At 37.2% G+C, this 24,341-nt stretch overlaps 2 protein-coding genes across 2 annotated transcripts in view; one reads left to right on the forward strand and one right to left on the reverse strand.

Annotated features, from left to right (window-relative positions):
- Positions 1 to 8,613, forward strand: part of CDC40 (cell division cycle 40) — a 50,894-nt gene extending 42,281 nt beyond the window's left edge. Inside the window, exons 10-15 of the mRNA XM_027855682.1 lie at positions 416 to 517; positions 1,214 to 1,329; positions 1,619 to 1,752; positions 3,115 to 3,191; positions 5,243 to 5,387; positions 8,287 to 8,613. Coding sequence (XP_027711483.1) covers positions 416 to 517; positions 1,214 to 1,329; positions 1,619 to 1,752; positions 3,115 to 3,191; positions 5,243 to 5,387; positions 8,287 to 8,464 — 752 coding nt within the window. The 3' untranslated portion in view covers positions 8,465 to 8,613. The remainder of the gene's footprint in view (positions 1 to 415; positions 518 to 1,213; positions 1,330 to 1,618; positions 1,753 to 3,114; positions 3,192 to 5,242; positions 5,388 to 8,286) is intronic.
- The window catches only part of METTL24 (methyltransferase like 24), a 228,566-nt gene that overhangs the window by 22,276 nt on the left and 181,949 nt on the right, over positions 1 to 24,341 (reverse strand). The window lies entirely within an intron of this gene.

Consider the following 24,341-nt stretch of genomic DNA (forward strand, 5'->3'; position numbering starts at 1 on the left):
CAAATAAAGTGTCTGCTTTGATTGAACCATTTAACATTTCCTGTCTCTCTTTTTTTCTTTTTTTTTTTGTTCTGGGTGTTTTGCCTCTCTCCCTTTAAAAGAAGATAAATTACTTGGTTCACATGTATCAAAATACATCATAAGTGTGACTCATAGTTCAGAACATGCCATTTCAGAAGCAACCAACGCCAAAAAATCAGTTTCTGCCTTTCTTCTTGACAGTAATTGGCTTATTAAGTTGCATACCTTTAACTATTGGATGTTTTATACTGACTGTTAGGAAATGCTATAGTAATTTTTTTAAACTATCAGTCCCAGTATACTAAAATATTTAGTTTATTTCTTGGAGTTTATATTCTAAGAGAAAATTAACTTTTCTCTCCTCCTCATCACCAGTTTTTTTATTTATCCTTAGGTCACAGTAAAGCTGTTAGAGATATCTGCTTTAATGGTGTAGGAACTCAGTTCCTCAGTGCAGCATATGACAGATATCTTAAGCTCTGGGACACGGAGACAGGTAAAATTTTCAAAGTAATATAGCCAAATTACTATGTAATTGTTTAGCTTGTTAGAATTTTTCAGTTTGCTTACAGTAAAATGTTATCATTCTTAAATTTTTCCTTGCTACTTCTGACAACTCTTGAAGAGTTAAATTTCAATTTGCAAATGGTCTTTCACAAAGAAAATTGCACTATTAATTGAGGGGGGGTTAATATAATGAATAAAAGTGATTTTATATCCATTTTATTTCTCTTCATAAGCAGACATTTTCAGAGATTAGCAAATATGAAATCTTCTCAAAATGCTTTCTGTTGGAATAGCTTCAACTGTTTAGTATATTGTCCTAGTGATGCCTCTCTACCCTTCTTTAGACAAGTTAGCTTTACATGATGCATTAACTGTCTCATTAGCCTGAGCTTTCATTCTCCTTATTATTCCAGTTTTTCATATATCTAAGATCACTACTTAATTGTAATTTTTCTTATTTCTGAGACTTGTGCACACTTTCCATTCACTGTGAATTTTAGAAATTCCTTCCTTAGCTTCTTTAGTAAAAAACTGATTATAATTTGAGAAGAAAAATAAGATAGCCTAAAGTTTTGAAACAAGCAAGCTGTTTGTCCTTCATGAAAGTTTTATTATATCAATAGGCTTAACTCAAGTTTGCTTTTAAATGGTCAAATTGACAGGTAATTTGGGGTTTTGATTTTAGGTCAGTGTATATCAAGATTTACAAACCGGAAAGTTCCTTATTGTGTGAAGTTCAATCCTGATGAAGATAAACAGAATCTTTTTGTGGCTGGTATGTCAGATAAGAAGATTGTACAAGTAAGTGTTTATGAAATAAAAAAATCTTAATATTTTAGACCTACATATTATGTTTCCAGCTGAGATTTTCAGAGAAATTGCCCACAATATATAATTAGAAATTTTGTATTTAAAAAAAAAAACTGGTTTGTAGTCAGTCACATTTTTTTTAAGAATCAACAAACTCTTGAGAACTTGATGTTTGTCATCTTCTCCCCTGTGCTTCCCAAACTTAGTGAATTTTTATCCTGTTGTTTTAATAATTGTGCACCATTTCTAACTTCTTTGTACTCTGCTGTTCAACCTGCAGTGGGACATCAGAAGTGGGGAGATCGTGCAAGAATACGATAGGCATTTGGGAGCTGTCAACACCATTGTGTTTGTGGATGAGAATAGGAGGTTTGTGAGCACTTCTGACGATAAGAGCCTACGTGTTTGGGAATGGTGAGTTTCCATCCTAGTGAAGTCTGACACAGTTTATGCTAAACAAACAGTAGGGAAATGGACAACCAAAGACAAATCAGAAAAAATACAACCCTTTGAAAATAATACTGCCTTTGGAGTCTGCCTTGTCAGTGAGGTTTTTATACTATCATATACAGTAACTGTGCTCCACCCCCACCATGCCACACCCCATTAGAAGGATATGCAAATCTGAGTTTGTTTGTTTGTTTTCCTCAGCAGTTTGCCTAGGTTTTCATTGAATCTTGCCTTGCATATTTATGACCAGAGGTACAAATGTAATCTTTGGCCAGATTCCCTTGTATCTTTAACTAACACACATGGTTTTTCTCACAAGCTAAGAACATTATGCAGCTTTCAAATAGATGTAAAAGTATGACTATTATAAATTGATTTAGCCTATTGGCAATTTTATGAAATGTTATGAATTATTTTTCCCTAAAAGCTGCCCATTCTTTTCAAATAGAAGGATCTTATTTTGCTTTTACAATCTTCCTTAAAAATCCATGAGAAGATACAACAATCTCTTCAGAGGACCTCAGAATTGGAGGGGCCTTAGAGGTCATCAAATCCAGTTTCTGTGTGAATAAGACTCTTCCCCTCTCCCCCTACATATCTGACAAGTGCTCACCCAGCCTTTGATTTCTCTGTTTCAAGAGAGACATCTTCAGACCATACGATTCTTACTTTTGAAACTACGTAAGATACTAGTTGTCATCGTATTATTATATATTGGGCTGGAGAATGGAACAGCTCGCAATCTTCACTCAGATCCTATTCCCATGCTTCCTTATGATGTAGCATTGACACTAAGTTCTCGTAGGCTAGTGCCAATAGAGTATAAGTTCTGTTAAATCCTACCAACCAGAATTATGGGTGCTTCAGCAAAGGGATGTGATATGTTACAGAAGAACAACCTGGCTAAGTGCAAAGAAATTTGCTAAATAGGTTGACCATTTTTTTTTTTTTTTAGCTCTTTTGGCTGAGTTTGGTTCTAAATACAATAAAAATACAGACTTGATTGATGATTGAAATGGAAACTACATCTATATTATTTTTCGAATTAAAAGTGTTTTCCAGTCTGTTCACTGCTTTACATGTCACTAACAATGTTAATTTTGTTGTAATTATCAATAAGTGTTGTTACAAGCAATATAATTTTCTTTTTCCAAGAAGCTTTATGAGGAAGTTTCAGTACTTTTTTAAAATTCCAATACTATTCCAGCATTTCTTAGTCTATTAACCCCTCGTGTTTCATGATTTTCTTAACAGGAAACAGTTTAGACATTCCTTCTTTTGAAGAAATTTCTTCAGTTTTTACCTTATATGTTTCTTGGTTTGCAGGGACATTCCTGTAGATTTTAAATACATAGCAGAACCCAGTATGCATTCAATGCCTGCAGTGACTTTGTCTCCAAATGGTAAGTCGGTGTAAAATTCATGTTTTGAAATGAAGACATAGAACATGGTGTACTTTTGCCAATACTAAAGACGTTTTTTATTCCCTTTTTCATTATCATTGTGTTATGTATATTTGTAATCCTTTATGTTATAGATGACTTTAACTAGTTCAGTACTTGAATCCCCCACCATGCTGTTTTGTGTATTCAAAGAAATAAATACAATGATTTACAGCTGGTATCTGCTAAATCTCTAAGGATTTACAACTAAAAATTAGAACATATTTTTTCCCTAGCTCTTCCACTGACAGAATTCCTTTTGGCAGCTCAGTAATTTGATAAATCAGCTTTGTCTTAACCTATTTTCTCACTTGAGGGCTTTAGGGATTAAACAAAAAAGATTTCCTGGGACAAAAGCAGAAAATATAAGTTTTTCTTTTGTGAATCATTTTGTAATATATCTTTGCCCACCCCAACATCTATAGAGAACTGCTCGAAAGGGGACTCACTCTACCAGTGCAGAGTGGCAGCTATTTTATGTCTTAGAAAGTTTCCCAGGAATGTGAGATATTTAGAGGTTGAGTGACTCTCCCTGTGTCAACAGTATGTTGGAGGAGGGACTTGATCCCAAGTCTTCCTGCATCTGAGGCTTATTTCTCTATTCATTATACAATGATGGCTCCCCTCCTATGGCTTTTGTTAAGTTGTTTGCTGAAACTTTGAAACGATTTCTTTTTAATGGCCATATAATCATATCCAGGGGTGGAAACCTGTAGCCTCGAGGCCACATGTGGCCTTCTAGGTCCTTGGGTGCAGCCTTTTGACTGAGTCCAAGTTTTACAGGACAAATTTTTTTATTAAGGGGGTTTGTTCTGGGAAGTTTGGATTCAGTCAAAGGGCTGCACTTGAGGACCTAGAGGGCCACATGTAGCCTCAAGGCTGCAGGTTCCCCACACCTGGTATAGATCTTTCTAGTCTTATTCCCTGTCACACACACTGGTTTCTAGCCAATTTAGTCAACTCTGTCTTCCCTGAACTTGAAATGCCTTCTTGTAGAATTTTTCTCACAAGCCATCCCCTATGCTTAGAATACTTTTTTTATCTTGTTCTTTTGAAATCTTTTTATTCCAAAGTTTTGCTCAGGTGCTTACCTTCTCCACTGAAGCCATCTGCTTCAGCCTGTGTAAGATTTGCTTGATATATTTTGTCTCTCCTTTACTCTTGTAACACTCTACCTTGTTTTATATTTGTCTGTGTAAATGATCTAAGTCCCCTGCCTGTCCTCTAGGGTAAGGCTTATGTCTTTTTTAATCTCTTACTTCTTAATGCCTACACAGTGCTTTATACCTAGGTGTTTGATAAATGCTTATTCAATTAAACTGAATAGACACAATTCTGAATGCTTAGTTTAAATAAAACAAACTGTCAGACAACCTTTCCATCCAGGTCTCTCTCAGTTCCAAGTATAATGTTCTTTGTACTATATAATGCTGCCTTTATGGGCCTCAGTTTCCTCATCTCTGAAATGAGGGTATTCAACTAAAGACCTTGAAGCTACCTGCCCATTTTAGATTCTAAGAATTCTTTCCTTCTTCCTCTTCCTCCGTTAAATTTTACCTCTTTAGGAAGCCCTGATCCCCCCAGGCAACAGCAATCTTCCCCTTATGACTACATAGCCCTTGTTTTGCAGCTCCCCAGGGCATCCTCATGTAATATTTTATTTGTATATGTCTTATCTCCTTGTTAAACTGGTTCATGGGGGCAGAGGCTATGCCTTGGCTAAATTTTGAATCTCCCCAATGTGTAACACAGTTCACTATGTATGCAAGTAGGTGCTGAATAAATGTTTGTTGGATAAGATGGAGTTAGATGAGCAAAAACAACCACTTGATAGGAAAAAAAGCTCTGTAGCAGAATTTTAAGAGCTGCTATATATAGCACAGCTGTAGGATTCTCCAAGAAGTATATTAGTTTCATGTTGATAGTGATGGAGTATTAAAGAAAATGATTTTTTTTTTAATGAAATGTAACTCTTTTTGGTCTTTTTTCTCATATCATTGTTTGCCTTTCAGGGAAGTGGCTGGCATGTCAGTCTATGGACAATCAGATTTTAATTTTCGGAGCACAGAACCGATTCAGATTGAATAAGAAAAAAATATTTAAAGGTCATATGGTGGCAGGATATGCTTGTCAGGTGGACTTTTCCCCAGATATGAGGTATATATAAATCTTCCTTTCTACTCTTCTACCTAACACTGGTTAAAATGAATTTGTGTGTGTGTGCTCGCGTGCGTGTGTGTGTATACCCTCCCTTCTATCTGTCCTTCCTCCTCCTTCTATTATCCCTATTCCTTTTTACTTCCTTATAAAGTAAGATCGATTTCTATATCCAACTAGTGTATATGTTATTCTCTCTGAGCCAATTTTGATAAGAGTAAAGTTTAAATTTTGTCTGCCACCCCCCCATCTTCCCTTCCATTATAATAGTTTTCATGATTCTTTTATGTGGGATAATTTATTCCATTCAATCTTCCCCTCCTTCTTCCAGTGCAGTTTTCTTTCTCACCTCTTTGTTTTGTTTTTTTGGAGTATCTATATATACTCCTTCTAATTGCTCTTATGGTAATAAAATTAAGAGTTACAAATCGTATCTTGCCATATAGAAATATAAATAGTTTAACCTCTTGTTTCTTTTTTACCTTTTTATGTTTCCCTTGAGTCTTGTACTTAGAGGTCAGTTTTTTTATTCAACTCTGGTCTTTTAATTAGAAATGCTTGAAAGTCTTCTATTTCATTAAATTTTCATTTTTTCCCCTGGAAGATTATATTCAGTTTTTCTGGGTAGGTGATTTTTGGTTGTAATCCCAACTCCTTTACCTTCTGGTATATATCATATTCCAAGCTCTCCAGTTCTTTAATGTGGAAGCTGCCAAATCCTGTATAATCATGGCTGTAAGTCCACGGTTTTTGAAGTGTCTCTTTTTGACTGCTTATAATACTTTCTCCTTGATCTTTGAGCTCTGGAATTTGGCTATGATATTCTTGGGAGTTTTCATTTTGGGATCTCTTTCAGGCGGTGATCAGTGGATTCTTTCAATTTCTATTTTACTTTCTGGTTCTAATATATCAGGGCAGTTTTCTTTGATAATTTCTTGAAAGATGTCCATGCTTTTTTTTTTTTTTTATCATGGCTTTCAAGTAGGCCAATAATTCTTATATTATCTCTCCTGGATCTATTTTCTAGGTCAGTTGTTTTTCCAATGAGAAATTTCACATTTTCTTCTGTTTTTGGTTGTTTTTTTTTAAATTTGTTTTATCATATCTTTATGTCTCACAGAGTCAATAGTTTCCACTTATTCAATTCTAATTTTTAAGGAATTATTTTCTTCAGTGAGCTTTTGGCCAGTTGTACTTTTTAGGGAGTTATTTTCCTCCGTGAATTTTTCTTTATCTTTTCCCATGCTATTGACTCTTTTTTCATGATTCTCTTGCATTACTTTCATTTCTTTTCCCAGCTTTTCCAGGAATTCTTTTTGGGCCTGAGACAAAATTACATTTTTCTTTGAGGCTTCACATGTAGCCATTTTGACACTATTGTCCTCTTCTAAGTTTGTGCCTTGATCCTTACTATCACTATATAACTTTATAGAGTTGAGCTCTTTTTTTGTTTTGTTTTGTTTTTTGCTTATTTTTTCTGCCTTTTTGTGTGTTTGTGATTTGCTGTTTTTACGTGAGAGTTATCCTGCACTGCCCCAAGCTTTTTGTGCTGAGGGCTCTGGGGCTTAACTACTTGCTTTTCTCTGGAAGGTAGGCTACCCTTCTGGCTTGTACTGGGGCTTGGGGCCTCCCTCTTATCCTCCCCTGGGCATAGGGTTTAACCGCTGGCCTGCTATGGTAATAGAGTCTTTCTGGTGGCTGGCCCTGGAGGAGAGATCTTGTTGCTGGTCTGCCCCAGGGGTGGGACCTTGTCTCCAGTCCTTTTATCTAATTCTCATGTAACATGGTTACTATTTACCTTACTGTTACGTTTCCCTCGTTTGGACATGTCAATGTTATTCCTTACATGTAGTCCTGGAAATGAACGTAGTACTCCAGTTATGTTCTAAGTGGGGCAGAAGATAGTAGAAGTAGAACCTGTCTCATTCTAGATGCTGTTATTATAGAATATTATAATTAGAGCTGGAAGGGAGCTTAGAAATCATCTAGTTCAACCCTCTCATTTTCTAGGTGGGAAAGAAAGCTTGATGGTTCCAGAGTAGGGAGGTATCTTTCCTGAGGACATCAGACAGAGCCTGGACCAATTCCCCCAGAACCAAAGCTTTTTTTTTTTTTTTTTTTTTTCCTGTGCCAGTTCATCAGTCTATTGAAAAGAAAGTATAGCTGTGCATGCACAGTATATGGAGGCTGCCTTCCCATTCTGCTTCCACGACTAGCTGCCACATGGCCAGTGAAGACCTCAGCTTCCAGCAGGGGCAGCTATAGCTCTGTTCTAGGCTTAAATTTGAATGTGTGCATATGGGAGATGCCAAGATCTATGCACTGGCTAACTTGAGTCTAACTATTGGACCTTACACTTCCAGACAAACTTAGTCCAGCTCAGTGACTTTGGAACCAAAAATAATCATGAAGGAAACAAAAGGGATGATTCGTGTTGTCGAATTAGGTTGTATTATGCCTAAAGGTAAAAGAGTAGGGCACACATAATGCTCCCAGCTGAGAGGCCTGGGGGACTCGTGACCCCACTTGTGGGGCCCTCCTCTGCTCTCTTGGAGTTCACCCAATCCTGCTGATTTATACTTCTCACCCTCCCTTCACCCAGGTTAAAAATAGCTTTAGAATTACTGAAATAAACCATTCCAGCCTGGAAAAAAAAAAGCAGCAGCTTAAGAGCAATGTTCATGTTACAATCTGATTAATCTCCTTGGAATGTACTTTCTTTCAAACAGTTTGCATTGTTGAAACTGATAGTCTGACCCTTTCAGTAGATTTTTATGTAATAGAAGTATTGGGGGGTGGGGTTTAGTGTTAAGATGAGAAAGTTGGAAGAAACAACTTCCCCATTTATCTCAAATTTAAAACATTCGAATAATGTGGACTTATTTCCTCCCCAATGCAGCTATGTGATATCGGGAGATGGAAATGGAAAATTAAACATTTGGGACTGGAAGACTACAAAACTCTACAGTCGATTTAAAGCTCATGATAAAGTATGCATAGGTGCTGTGTGGCACCCACATGAAACATCTAAGGTTATAACTTGTGGCTGGGATGGTCTTATTAAATTATGGGATTAACCCTCAAACTTCATTAGAGTCTTTTGGATTTGATGACATATTTAACTGCATTTGATTATTAAATGTGTTGGGTGACAATTTATCTTTCACAGATATGTGCTCTTTACACAGAATTCTGACTCAGTACAAATACACAATTTGTTTTGTAATTTTGATTTATGTAATTTCATTCTAGTCTTTATAGGTGTCACCAAAATAAGCAATGCCTATTGACATCCCTTTCTTTCCAATTACCAAGTCTTACTATCAGTTATAAATTGTGAAAACTTTTTGGTCCAAATGTTTTATTGCTATCTCCTTACTGTTCATGGAATCTACCTGATCTTCCCCATTGGATTTTGTGATTCCTAACAGTTGAAGTAATAAATGAACATTTAATTCTAAGGGAACAAACACATAGGTCTCCAACAGAGCAGAAAATAAGGATCTCAGTGATGATTTCATCGTACATAAATCTAGAGGAAGAACGAGTGTTGGATGAACAGCTTTTCTTTTCTTCTACATACCCAGTTCCAATAAGTCATACCTTGTGAGCTCTATTGTTTCTCCATGGATTCCTCTTTTTTTTTGTATCTCTTCAGTTGCATGTCATCACCTTCCTTTGGCTACAGCTTAATTAATATGGACAGTTATGAAATAAAGAATAGACCAAAGTCCTTCTGCTTGACCTTCCCAATGCAGGCAAATCAATGCCCTTTAATCATAAAATTAAATTATTTCTGAACAGTAACTCATGTGGAGGGTGAATTGGGTCTGCATTGTTGTGACATGAAGTACACAAAATATGTAGTTATTCTTTCAGGAACATAATTCCTGATTAACACAAATAAGTCATCTGAGAACTTATGACAGTCTTTTGAAGGGACGGGCTTATAGCACTTTAATTTTGACAAGCCATCTCCTTTTATTATTTTCTAGGAAGCTGCGTTTTGATGTTTCAAAAGTGTTTTGTTGTAAACTGATATAACTAGGGAAGGCACCATGTTGAAAAAGACTAGGGAGACTGCCTAATCAGATGGATGGCTACCTAGGATGCTGAGCTGAAAGCCAAGGGAAAGCTAAGTGCTAACAACCCTGAATGCATTAAGTGCTCAGTAACCTGTTCCTAGAACATTTATTGTTAAGCACAGATACACTATCATTACATAACTTGTAGAAATGTGTGACTTTGCCCCCATAGAAATTTCATTTTTAAAGAACATGGCACCTCTGGGCCAACAACCACATATAAAGATGTTTTTGTTTCCTTTATGCTAAAAGCAAAACTTAGAAGAGGAAAAAAAGAAGAAATAACAAAAAGAAGAAAAGGTTCTTTGTTGGGTATTGCTCACTCAAAGAAATAGACTATCTGAACTACAGATAGACTACATCTGCCAGGCAGAGGTGGTTGTCTAATTTCCCAAATGGGAAGTATGCAGGCAAGTTCTTAACCTGAACTTTAGTCTGAATGTTAGCTATTAACAAATGTGAATATTGATTTGTGATGAGACGATGAATTACTCATAGGCTTAAAACTACATCTTGTTCAGTACCAGGATTGTGTGTGTGTGTTACAAATTGTATTTTCTAAAACCTAGATAGTTGTTGTATAGTGTTTTTTGACTGTTTCTAGACTGAATAACTGTACATAAAAGTTCTCTTTTTAAAGAGCCTATTTTTAAATATACCTTTTTACAGAAAAATTACCATAGTGTTGTATTTATCTTTATTTTCCTTTCAGTTGAACAAGACTGAACTTTAATCCCAGCTGCAGTGTGAAACCACACTGTGGGCAATATTTTAAGTAGTTATTTTATTTTGCCAAGAAACTGATACTTGAAAAGGAACGTATTTGGTTATGTTAATTGGCTAGCTCAACATCAAAAATAATAGTGGGATGTGCTAGAAAAATGAAATTTCCCCACTGAATTCTACAAAGGCCATGACAAGTCATCACATTTTATAAGCTGAGGAAGCTCCCTTACTATGATAGACATATGTGAGTTGTTCTAAATTGTGATCTTACACTGCTGCTACTACAATAAGTGTTGTTTTGGAAGATGAGAGGATGAAATTTAAGCCCCTGTGGTTGGGTTCAACACCCTTCAAGTTTTTAATTTGTAAAGGTGATCAGAGGTACATCTAAGGGATCAGAGACCCACTACAAAATTATCTTTTAATGCAAAGCGGGGAAAGAGGGATGGAGAGAATGGTGCTGATGTAGGGCTTGCTAGGCCAAGAAAGGGAATGACAAAATATAAATTACCCAGAGTAAGCATATGAACTGTCTAAAATATACCCTAAAATTTAAAAGGTTCTACTAGATACTGGAAAATTAAAAAAAGAAGTAATGAACGATCCTTTTAAAATCCAAACCTTAGGAAATAAGTACTCCAGTTTCTAGGCCCAGGAATTAATTCCTGTTTAGTATATCAAGACTTAATAATAACTTATTTTATGATTGATGCAGAATTACCATTTTAAATTTTAGCATATTATATTAATATGGTGCCTTGCCCAGAGCAGGCTTACGAGGTAAATAATGCAAGTGTTATAGTTCTTCTTTTAACTAACATGTAAAGAATTCAAACGTCTTACATAGACATTTGACTTTGAGATTATAGTAAGCCAACCTTCAAACACAAGTCAAAAGACTTTCCAACATACTACATTGTCTTTGTATAATGTACCCCATACACACTTAAAAATTACAAAATTACATCTCTTCTTGGGGAAAGGGATAAGGATGGTCTTGTCAGCCTGCCCTCTTCCCATTATTCCAAAACTCATTATTTCACTGTCTACTGATAAAAAGTGAAAATTACAGAAAACTATAGAACTCATCATAGCCAAAATATTTACAAGAGTACCATCAAACCATAGTTTTTAATGTTCACTCTTACTGCAAAGCAGAGCCAAGAGGGCAGAGTAGCAGGAAGCAATATAGCTGTCCTCCAAAGAAATCTAGAAAATGCACCAGACTGAATTCTGATGGGGAATCCAAGAAAAAGTCACAGTGATTTTTCCAGCTCAGGTCTGCAAAGAGAGATAGAAGTCTGTAGGCCCTGGGGACAAGGTCTCACTAGGAGGGTCCCAAGGACAGCACTTTGCTGCCCAGGGAGAAGCTGTGTACCAGGGCAAGAGGAGGTCCCAAACCCATACCAGGGCACCACAAGGTAAAAGAACAGGTGCCAACTGGCAGCTTTGTTGTTCACTACCTCGTTAGGGGTTATAGATCCAGGGTGGACTGCAGGTGAGAACCTGTGCCCTGAGGGGGCATTCAGGAGTAGAGAGTTGCTGCAAGCCCTAGATGAGAGGAACAAGTTCAGAAGCAAACAGCAGACATGTGACTTTGACTCCAGGAGCAGAGGTGATTCTCAGTTCCAATTTCTGCCTCAGTTTGAAGCCTTCAGAAGAATAATAACCAAAGCAGGAAGCCCAGACCAAAAGGGAGTCTGTAGTTCTGTGCCTCAGAAGCAGAGCTTTCCAGCTGGCTGAGAGTGGTTGAATCTAGAAGCATCTGCTGTTGTTCAGACCCAAACCCAGGTCAGGAACTTGCAAAGCCAAGATCATGGGCAGTGATAAGACTATGCCTTGGATCACACCATTTTGGGAGTGCTGGATTCTTGCAGGACAACCTGACCTGTCCCTGAGATCTTTGAATAACACAACATGTAATACCCCAAGAAAGCAGCAACAGGACCAGCTCAGACCTTCCCTCCAGAAGTTTGCAGAGCCTGGCCCTGACATCAAGTTTAAAGGCAGAAGCAGGCTGGAAGAATGAGAAGGGAAAAACCACCATAAAAGGCTATTGTGATGATGAGGATGGGAGAAGGGAAAAAGCATTATTAAATACATACTGTGCATGTACCAGGTACTATGCTAAGTGCTTTACAAATATCACCTCATTTGATCAGGGATTCTCAAGACACAAAGAAGATGAAAATAATTCCAAAACATCTACAAGCAAAGAAAGCATCAAAGAAAAACGTAGCTTAAGCACAAATTCAACTACAGTTTCTGGAAGAGATGAAGCAAGAGATTTAAAAATATTTTTATCAATGAATTGAGAGTGCTGGGGGGGAAAATAGGAAATAAATGAGAGCTATGGAAGAAAGAATTGGCAAGGAATTAAGTTGGCATAAAATGTACAAAACCTTGCCCAAGGAACAAACTTCTTGAGTAGAATAGAACAGAAACCAGTGACTCAGTGAGACAATAAGGAATGTAACAAAAGAAAACAAAGTCAAAAGACTAAAGTAGAAGAAAATTTAAATTTGCTCATAGCAAAAACAACTGACATACAAAACAGGAGAAGAAATTTAAGAAACATTGGACTACCTTTCAAGAAATGTTAAAACTGCTTAAACCACTGAAGACCAGAGGATAAACTGGACTTACAGAGAATCCACTGGTCACCTGAAAGAAACTCAAAATGAAAACTTCTAGGAATATAACCAAAACCCATAGCTTCCAGATGTTTTCAAGCAACAAGAAAGAATTCAGGTACCAAGGAGATACAGTCAAGGTCACATACAGTTTAACGTTCACCTCTCCAAAGAAGTGGAAATTTTTTACCCAACAAAACAATATAATCCTGAAGGGGGAAAAGGACTTTTCATGAAATAGAGCAGAGATGTCATCAAACATGCAGCCTGTACCAGATTAAAATATAATTAAGGCACTACGAACAGGTGGGATTTATACCAGCAATTCAGAACTGGTTGAAAATTAGGAAAACTACCAATATAATTGACCACATCAATAACAAAAGCAACAGAAATCATGATTATCTCAATAGATGCAGAAAAATTTTGACAAAATACAACACCCATTCCTATTAAAAAACACCAGAGAGCATAGGAATACATAGAGCTTTCTTTAAAATGATAGGTAATATCCCTATAAAACCATCAGCAAGCATTATCTGTAATGAGAATGAGCTAGAAGCCTCTCCAATAAGATCAGGGATGAAAGAAGGATGCCCATTATCACCACTGTTATTCAATGTTGTACTAGAAATGCTAGCTATAACAATAAGAAAAGAAAAAGAAATCAAAGGAATTAGAATAAGCAGTGAGGAAACAAAACTATTCATTCTTTGCAGATGACATGATGGTACTTAGAAAAGCAACTAAAAAACTAGTTGAAATAATTAACAATTTTAGTAAAGTTGCAGGATATAAAATAAACCCACATAAATGATCAGCATGTCCCGTCTGTATTACCAACAAAGTTCAGCAACAAGAGGTAGAAAGAGAAATTCCAGTTAAAATAACTGTAGACAATATAAAATACTTGAGAATCTACCTGCCAAGACAAACCCAGGCACTATATGAACACAATTAACAAAACACTTTTTACACAAAAGTCAGATCTAAACAATTGGAAAAATATTAATTGCTGGGTAGGCTGTGCCAATATAATAAAAATCACAGTTTTGCCTAAATTAATTTACTTATTCGATGCCATGCCAATCAAACTGACAAAAATTATTTTATAGAGCTAGAAAAAATGACAATTCATCTTGTATAACAAAAGGCTAAAAATATCAAGGGAACTTAATGAAAAAAAAAAGTGAAGGAAAGTGGCCTAGCCATACCAGATCTCAAACCATCTTATAAAGCAGTAATCATCAAAAACAATCTGGTACTGGCTAAGAAATAGAGTGGTGGGGCAGTGGAATAGATTAGGTACACAATACACCATAGTAAATGTCCACAGTAATCTAGTGTTTGGTAAGCCCAAAGACCCCAGCTTTCAGGGTAAGAAATCGCCATCTGACAAAAGCTGATAGGAAAATTAGAAAACTATGGCAAAAACTAAGTATAGACCAGCATCTTACATTGTACACCAAGATAAGGTCAAAATTGTGCACATGATTTAGACATAGGAATACTGTAAACAAATTAGGAGAGCAAGGAGTAGTGTATCTGTCAGATCCTTGGAGAAGGGAAGAATTTATGATGAAACAAGACAGCATTATGAAATAATTGGATTATCCAAAAATGGATAATTTTGATAATACTAAAAAGGTTTTACATAAAGAAGACAAATGCAACCAAGACTAGAAGAAAACAGGAAGCTGGGAAACAATTTTTACTGCCGGTGTTTCTGATAAAGGCCTCATTGCTCAAATATATAGACAACTGAGTCAGTTTAATAAGAACACAAGTCATTCCCCAATTGATAAACAAAGGATATAAACAGTTTTTAGATGAAGAAATTAAAACTATAGTCATGAAAAAAATGCTCTAAATCACTGTTGATTAGAGAAATGCAAATTAAAACAACTCTGAGGTACCACTTCACACCTATCAGATTGGCTGGTATGACAAAACAGGAAAATTATAAATGTTGGAGAAGATGTGGGAAAATTGGAAGACTAATGCATTGTTGGTGGAGTTGTGAAGTGATCCAAACATTCTGGAGAGCAATTTGGAACTATTCCCAACGGGCTGTAAAATTGTGCATATCCTTTGACCCAGCAATACCACTTCTAGGTCTGTATCCCAAAAAAATCATAAAAATGGGAAAAGGACCCACATGTACAAAAATATTTATAGCAGCTCTTTGTGGTGGCAAAGAATTGGAAATTGAGGGGATGCCCATCAATTGGGGAATGGCTGAAAAAATTGTGGTTTATGAATGTAATGGAATATTATTGTATTATAAGAAATGATGAGCAGGCAGATGTCAGAAAAACCTGGAAAGACTTACATGAACTGATGCTGAGCAAAGTGAGCAGAACCAGGAGAACATTGTACAGTTACAGCAACATTGTACAATCTATGATAGACTTAGCTCTTCTCTCCAATACAATGATCCAAGACAATTCCAAAAGACTCATGATGGAAAAAGCTGTTCACATCCAGAGAAAGAACTGTGGCATCTGAATGCAGATCAAAACATACTATTTTTACTTTTTTTGTTTTTCATGGCTCTTCTTTTTTGTTCTGTTTCTTCTTTCACAACATGACTAATGTGGAAATGTTTGTCATGATTGCACATGTATAACCTATATCAGATTGCTTGCCATCTTGGGGAAGGGTCATGGGAGGGAGGGAGAAAAATTTGGAACTCAAAATCTTATAAAAAATGAATGTTGAAAACTATCTTTACATGTAATTGGAAAAAAAATAAAAGTGCTGTTTACCAATAAAAATGCAAAAAAACATAATTAGGAAATGTTTAACAAAATAAAAAAAATACAATAGAACTAACATCTCACTGTACTGAGATATGGGCAAAATGGGTACGTGATTTAGTAAAAAGAGTGATAAAAACAATTTAGGAGAGCATGGAATATTTTACCTCTCAGATTTATGGAAAAGGCAAGAATTCATGACCAAACAGGAGAAAGAGCATAACACGATGTTAAATGAATAATTTTAGTTAAATCAAATTAGAAAGAGTTTGCACGTATAAAACCATTGCAGCCAAGATTCAAAGGAAAACAGAAAGTGGACAAAAAAATTGACAGCAAATTTCTCTCTGATAAAGGCTTCATTTCTCAAATATATAGAGAATTGAGTCAAATTTATAAGAATATAAGTCATTCCCCAATGATAAATGGTCAAACTATATAAACAGACAGTTTTCAGATGAAGAAATCATGAAAAAAAAATACTTCAAATCACTAGTGATTAAAGAAATGCAAATCAAAACAACTCTGAGGTACCACCTCACACCCATTATGTTGGCTAATATGACAGAAAAGGAAAATAGAGACACTAATGGCACTGTGAATTGATCCAAACATTTAGGGAAGCAATTTTGAACTATATCCAAAGGGCTACAAAACTGCATACCTTTTGACCCAGCAACACTACTAGATCTGTACCCCCAAAGAGATAAAAGGAGAAGGACCTATATGTACAAAAATAGTTATAGCAGCTCTTATTGTGGCCAAGAATTGGAAATTGAAAGGATGCTCATCAGTTGGGGAATGGCTGGATAAGTTGTAGGATTGTGATAGAATACTATTGTGCTATAAGAAATGATGAGGATGGTTTCAGAAAAACTTGGTAAGATTTATGTCAACTGATATGAAGTGAGCAGAACCGGAAGAACATTGTACATAGTAAACAGCAGTATTTTACAATGATCAACTGTGAATGGCTTAGCTATTCTGATCAATACAATGATCCAAGACAGTTCCAAAGGATTTATGATGAAAAATGCCATCCACTTCCAGAGAAAGAAGTGATAGAGTCTGAATGCAGATTAAAGCATACTTTTTTTACTTTCTTTATTGGGGTTTTTTTGGTCTGCATTTTCTTTTGCAACATGGCTAAGATACAAATGTTTTGCATGACTGCATATGTATAATCTATATCAAATTGCATGCTTTCTCAAGGGGGGGAATGGGAAGGGAGGGAGAGAATTTGGAATTCAACTTTTAAAAATAATTGATGATTTTTTTTCCTTAATGTTAAGAAAAAGAAAACAAACATCACCCCCTCAAAAATGTGTTTTTCTAAGTCAATATGCCACCCACTGGGATATCATATTTAACTGCTTAATCGTCACCGATTTCATGCAGAAATTTTTTTTTTTACAAAAAATTGGGGTGTGACCATTATATGAAGCTTTTTAAATTGTTCTGGTATTACTTAAAAATCATTTATTACTAAACTGTGTTTGGTGCAAGATTAGGATGCTTGTGAACATATGTTAAAATTGGGAAGATGCACATCTTACCATATCACATGACTTACTCATGGCAGCCTCGCCTGCCCATCCGCTCTCTTTGCACCTATGGCTCTTCATTGGGTTGAGTGACAATACCATGAGTACTGCAGCACTCTAAACAAACCACCCAAGTCAGCTTTCAGAAATATATTCAGAAATATATAAACAATGCACATGGGCTGAGAATTCTAGGCTCCTGGCTTGCAATGCATGAGAGATAAATGCATATCCATATGCCACTGGTGAATACATTGCTGCTCTGTTTACCTTTCAGATGGCATGATGAACAGAATTATACCATGCAATAGCAATACAATGAAAGATTATAAACCAGTTTTTGGACTGAAAAAACAGGGTGTGACAATTAAGCAGTGGCAGTGATTACTCAGTGAAATGGGGTACTTATGTATGGTTTAGTGAGGCCCCATCTCTATCTGAGTTTGACACCACTGAAAGAGAGGACTTGATTAATAAAGATACAGTTCTCAAGAGTTATAAATATCATTTTCCCATATGGGGATGTAAACAACTTACCCTTATTGAATAACATGTTTTCCCCCTTTTCTGTTTACCTTTTTATGCCTCTCGAGTATTATATTTGAAGACCAAATTTTCCCTTGAGCTCTGATCTTTTCATCGGGAAAGTCTGGAAGTCCCCTATTTCATTGACTATCCACTCTTCCCCTGAAAGATTATACTCAGTTTTGCTGGATAGTTGATCTTTGGTTGTAATCTAAGCTCCTTTGCCTTACAGAATATCATATTCCAAGCCCTCTGATCTTTCAAGGTAGAAGTTGTAAGGTGTTGCATGATCCTGACTGTGGTTCCACAATATGTGAATTGTTTCTTCCTGGCTGCTTGCAGGATTTTCTCCTTGACCTGATAATTCTGGAATTTGGCTACAATATTTCTAGGCATTTTCTATTTGGGATCTCTTTCAGGAGGTGATTGGTGGATTCTTTCGATGACTATTTTACCCTCTGGTTCTAGGGCCTCAGGACAATTTTCCTTGATGATCTCCTGAAAGATGCTGTCCAGGCTCTTTTTTTCATCATTTATTTCAGGTAGACCAATAATTCTTAAGTTATCTCTCCTGGATCTATTTTCCAAGGTCAGTTGTTTTTCCAATGAGGAATTTTACATTTTCTTCTATTTTTTCATTCTTTTGATTTTGTTTGACTGATTCTTGATGTCTCATAGAGTCATTAGCTTCCAATTGCCCAATTCTAATTTTTAATAAATTGTTTTCTTCAGTTAGCTTTTGTACCTCCTTTTCCATTTGGCCAATTCTACTTTTCTTCAGTGTACTTTTTTCCATTTTGTCAACTGTATTTTTAAATGAATTGTTCAATTTTTCTTCTACATCCTTGATTTGACTTTTAAAATCCTTCTTGAGGGACAGGTAGATGACACAGTAGATAGAATACTGGCCCTGGAGTTAGGAGGACCTTAGTTCAAATCTGGCCTTAGACACTTGACACTTACTAGCTGTGTGACCCTAGGCAAGTCACTTAACCTCATTGCCTAGCAAAAAATAAAATTCTTCTTGAGCTCTTCCAAGAAGGTTTTTTGATCATATTCATATTCCCCTCTGAGGTTTCAGATGTGGGTATATTGACAATGTTATCCTCTCCTGAATTTGTGTTCTGATCTTCCCTGTCACCAAGATACTTTTCTATGGTTATTGTTTTTCTATGTTGCTTCTTGCTCATATTGTTTGCTTTTTTTCTGGCTTTTAAAGTTAATCTCTGCTTGTAGGGCACAGGGGGCACTGTCCCGGGCCTCTTGTGCTGGGGGCTAGGGGCCTAGTTATTGGTTTGCTGAGGTGGGGCTTGCCACTGGCTTGCTGGGACGCCTCCCTTCCTGTACTGGTCGCCTTCAGCCATTGCAAGAGGGACCTTTCCCATTAATCCCCCTAGCCTCACAAGCTAAAAGGCTGCTATATCTAGACTTTCTGCTGACTCTACTATTTCAGGATTTTTCCTAGGGCAATATTCTCTGGGTTTTTCACGGTTAGTAAGGGAGGGTGAGAGCAACTTACTGCTTACTCCACTAACTTGGCTCCCAGAAGTCAGAATAGGTGACTTTCAAACATTCGGTCTGTAAGCTAATAGCTCCAGGAGCTTCAGTGCTGCTGCCGCCGCCACTACTATTGCTGATTCAGTCCCTCCCAAGGCCTGTTCCTCATTTGCTGGTGCAGGGGCTATATTGGCACACCCTGCAGCCCTGTGCTGGACTGCACTTCTCTCTCATTTCCGACAGACCCCTCCTGCTGACCTTCTAAGTTGTCTCTGGTGTCTGTGGGAACCCATCACTGCTGCTGGTGATTCAGTCCTCCAAAGCCTGCTGCAGCTTTGCTCAGACTGGTCCTGCCACTGTGCCCTGTGCACTGAACGTTCCTCTCTCAGGCCAGTGCAATAGACCTTTCCTGTTGACCTTCCAGGTTGTCTTGCACTGGAAATCTTCCTCACTCTGTCTCTATGTGGGTTCTGCCACTCTAGAATTTGTTCAGTTATTTGAAGAGACTTGGGGGAGAGCTCAGGCGAGTCCCTGTTTTCATTCTGCCGTCTTGCTTCCTCCCTCATTTTATAAGAGAGGAAACAGACCCAGGGAGGCTAAGAGTTGGCCATGATCACATGAGTAGTATGAGTCAGTCATTTTGGATCCACGACCCCTGGGTCCCCAGTGCTCTTTCCATTATACCATACTGGCCAACTAAGTTATGACTAACAGCATAGTTTGAGCTCAAATGGTATGGGGGAAAATCAAATTGCAAGAGATTGAGGTGGTGAAGAAGTGGAAGAACAAGTTTATACCCTTTCTAAAGGGTAAGAGATAGGACAATACCTCATTAAAAAAGAAGAAATAATTAAAATAAGCTTTTTTCATTTTTGTTTGTTTTTTCTCCTCATGAGTGTCTTTAACAGCTAGGACAAGGAGGAGGAACCAGTAGTGAAAAGACAGATTTTGGATACATGAGGGGAAGGTGGAAAAGGATAAATGATAGAGGGGATGAAATCAAGAGCACAGATAAAGAGGATATCTTCTCAGTGAAGGTCCCCTCTCTGAAAGAGGAGGAAAGAAGTTGGGAAAGAATAGAATTAAGGACCTGGAGGAAGTTGACAGATTGGCTTGAAGATACTCTCAGGAAATGAGAGGCTGGGGTCATCTGATCAGAGAAAGATAGGGAGTGGGTAGAGTTGGCAGCTTGTAGAAAGCTAGATGGAATTGCCATAATGAGGGGTGTAGATGATTTGGGGGGGGGTGGGGGGAATGGTTTGCTGTGTAGCAGAGAAAGTCCAGTTGAGGTAGCTTGATGTAGTGGAAAGAGCATAGAAAACTGAAGATTTAAATCCAGCTCTCCTAATTATTTGTGATCTTAAGTAAGTCACTTAAACTTTTCTAGGGCTCAGCTGCCTTAAAATGAAATTTGACTAGGTGATTATAACCCTAAGTATGTCATTTAACCTCTGTGAGCCACATGATCCCTGTCAATTGTTGGACTGGATGGCTTTTAAGCCCCCTTCCAACTCTAAATCTGTGATTCTATGATTTTCTCCAGAGCATTCCACTTAGGTGAACGGTAAAGAGGGAAGGTGTCAGGACATACCCATGGGTATCGTTTATAAGAAGAACCATTTAGCTCCACAGTGCTGCTATAATGCATCAGCATATTGGTCCATAATGAAGAATATATGTATGGGGGGAGGGGAGAATTGAGTAAAATCTTCTTGTGTGGGTCACATCTGTCAAAAGATAATCTCCATGGCAAGTCAGAAGAGATGCAGAAGGAGATTATAGCAAGAATTAAAAATTTGTTTTGGATCTGCTTTAATGGGTCACAAAGGACCACAAGCAGCATGCTGGTCCACCAAAAACTCTCATGATGAGCCAGTTTCGCTTGTTTGGACAGAAACCGATACCATAAGCATTGTGTAGAGTCAGTACAAAAGCCAGCTAACAATCACAGCATGAAAGAGCATTAGCATTGATTGTGCTTCTGAGTGCACTTTTATTCCAAAATAATAAATTTTAATTAAGGAATTCTACCTTGATTAGAGGTATTACCATGTGAAAATATTTTATGATCCTGGATTTATGGTGTAAAACAATATATGAGAAATTCAAATTATAGTACTTGCATAAAGTTCATGGTTTTCACTTACTAGGAACTGTAATTAGACCAGAAACTTTTGTTTACGTAATATTTTCCTGGTTGAGGATATTAAATGACATGCAGTCATTAGCAAAAATGATAACACAAAATTAAGACAAAATTCTGTTTCCTTCTCAATTTTCTTTATGTGAAAATAGTCAAATAATTCTTGAACACCTTATCCATGGCAATTGGACAAAGTCAACATACTTACTATAGCTCCCCTCACGCACAAACCCCTTCCCCTAACAATCTACCCCAGGTTCAAGATATTTGGAGTCAGCTTCTACTTGAAACCATGTCAAAAACCCCAATGGATGCCTCTTTTATCAGACCAATCAGAAGACAATAGTTAAAAGCAAGAAACATTTAACTTAACATATAGCAAAATAAATGACAGGAAAATTTTCCTTCCATACACACCAGGGTACAGTCCCATGCATTCCCATACCACTGGTGGAAAAGCGAACACCTTTGGAGAGGACAGATGCTTGGGATAGGAAACATACAAAGCCACAGTAACTCACACTTCCAGAGTTATATACCAGCTAAAACCTACCTCTATCAATCACTTGCTGCTCCACTGATGTCAGGTGATCCTATGAGGCCCAAGGTGTCCTGTCTGTTAGCATGTTCTCTCCAACACCGCCATCTTCATGGTTGAGGTATCCTTTACTTCCATCTACTGTATTCTGTGGCATTGCCCCTACTATGTGGCTTTTGGGGTTCCACTTACTACCTGTGCAGTTTTAGGTAAGTCATTTAACCTCCCAGGGCCTTTTTTTTCTTCATCTGTAAAATCAGAAGGCTGGATTAGATGGCCTCTTAGGTCCCTTCCAACTCAGATCCATGACAGAAGGGTTTCAACATAGCCTCAAGGGTTATCTCAATCTTGTCATTTAAACCCCCAATTCATAGTCAGCTAGATGGAAGCTTTCAGATGTGTATATATAACACCTTAACTGCCACTCAAACTCAATGTGTTATTTGAGTGAGAATTCATTCAACTTTTATATTTCCATGTCACTATTAGTCACTGACCCCTGCAGCAAGACTGAAAGTGACTGAGAAGTGCTTCAGACAAGTTATTCTATACTCATGAGCCAGTAATACAATGGCCACCTCCATACATTGCCAATAAAAATTTAAAAGATTTTAAAAGCAAGATTTATCTTCTCAGTCGGGCTTTTAAAGCCCTTCACAATCTGGCTCCAATCTACCTTTCCGGACTTATCTTACATTACTCATTTTTATGCATTCTATATTTCAGCCAAACTGGCCTACTTCCCTAAAAATGGCATTCTATCTCCCATCTCTGAGTATTTGCACAAACCACCCCCAAGGCCTAGAAACTAATCTTTCATCTCTACCTCTTAAAATCTTTATTTTCTTTCCAGGCTTAACTCTTCCATGAAACCTTTGCTGATTTCCCCTGGCCTAAATTGTTTGTGCTTTCTCGCTCTTCAAATTACTTTGTATTTATTTATCTCTGTACATGTAAGTTCCTTGATGGCAGGATTAGTTTTATTTTTTCTAGGTGTCCATTGCCTTGGAACAGCATGGTTAGAGGTCTGTGTTTAGAGTCAGGAAAGGCCACTGTTAAAGTCCTGTTTCTAATCCACATGGTTGTGTGACCCTGGGTAAATCACCTCACTTCTTCAAAGCAGGCTGTAAGTGACAAAGTAGATGTTGATCTGCATCAGAAGAGGAAGTTTTTCACCTGGAGCTCCCTTCACTGATGAAATCCAAGGTCCATCCAGTTAAGAAAAAGAAAAAACAGTGCCTAGTATAGTACCTTTCATATAGTAGATGCTTAATAAAAGTGGAACCAAAGTCTTTCCCTTAAACTCTGAATTGAGAATAAGCTGTGGAATGCTATGTTTTCAGGGCTTTTCAGTTCTGTAAGATAAATTACAAATGCAGTGCTGTCTCCAAGAGGGCAGGTGTCTATCCCTGAACCACCACTGCATATTAATATCCTTGGAAACTATTCCCTTACTCTTGACCACCAGAGCCCAAAATACTAAGCATAACAGCTCTAGGGCCATGGAAGAAGTAACACATACCTTTTCAGACTTAGCTCATGTCATTTACCTCTTCAAATTCTACACTCCAATAAAACTAAGATATTGCCTCCCACCCCAGCATGCTCTATCCTCATGCCTCCACGTCTTTGTTTATTCCTATGCCTGGAAGGTCTTCCCCCTCTTTACTCATAGAATTCCTACCCATTCTTTTTTTTTCCTTTTTTTTTTTAAATTTTTTTTAATTTCTAAATTTTTTTCTGTACCCCATTTCCTGTATTTCTTATTTCTTAGTTGCATGTGAAAACATTTTTTTTAAACATGTGTTTTCAAAACTTTGGGTTCCAAATTTTTTCCCTTCCTCCCTCCCCACCCACCCTCATTGATAAGGCAAGCAACTAAATATAGGTTATATATGTGCAGTTATGTAAAACACTTCCATAGTAGACATGGGTGAAAAACTAACTCTATTTCCTTAATCCTATCCTGCCCCCCCATTTATTCTATTCTTTCTTTTGACCCTGTCCCTCCTCAGAAGTATTTGCTTCTGATTACCCCCTTTCCCAATCTGCCCTCCTCTCTATCATCCCCCTACTCTCTTGTCCCCTTCCCCTCCTATTTTCCTGTAGGGTAAGACAGATTTCTATACCCAATTGAGTGCATATGTTATTCCCTCCTTAAGTCAAATCCTATGAGAATAAGATTCACTCATTCCCTCTCACTTTCCCCCGTTTCCCCTCCACTGTAAGACCCTTTTCTGGTTTTTTTTTTTTTGTGGGATAATTTACACCGTTCTACCTCTCCCTTTCTCCTTCTCCTAGTATATTCCTCATTCACCCCTTAATTTTATTCTCCAGATATGACCCCTTCATTTTCAACTCACCCTGTGTCCTCTATCTATCTATATCTTTATATACGTACATATAATTTTTTCCCCTCCAACTACCCTAACACTGACAAAGGTCTCATGAGTTACAAATATCATCTTTCCATGCAGGAATGTAAACAGTTCAACCTTAATAAG

Source organism: Vombatus ursinus, unplaced genomic scaffold (assembly GCF_900497805.2).
Source record: "Vombatus ursinus unplaced genomic scaffold, bare-nosed wombat genome assembly UNPS02000582.1, whole genome shotgun sequence".
Lineage (NCBI taxonomy): Eukaryota > Metazoa > Chordata > Mammalia > Diprotodontia > Vombatidae > Vombatus > Vombatus ursinus.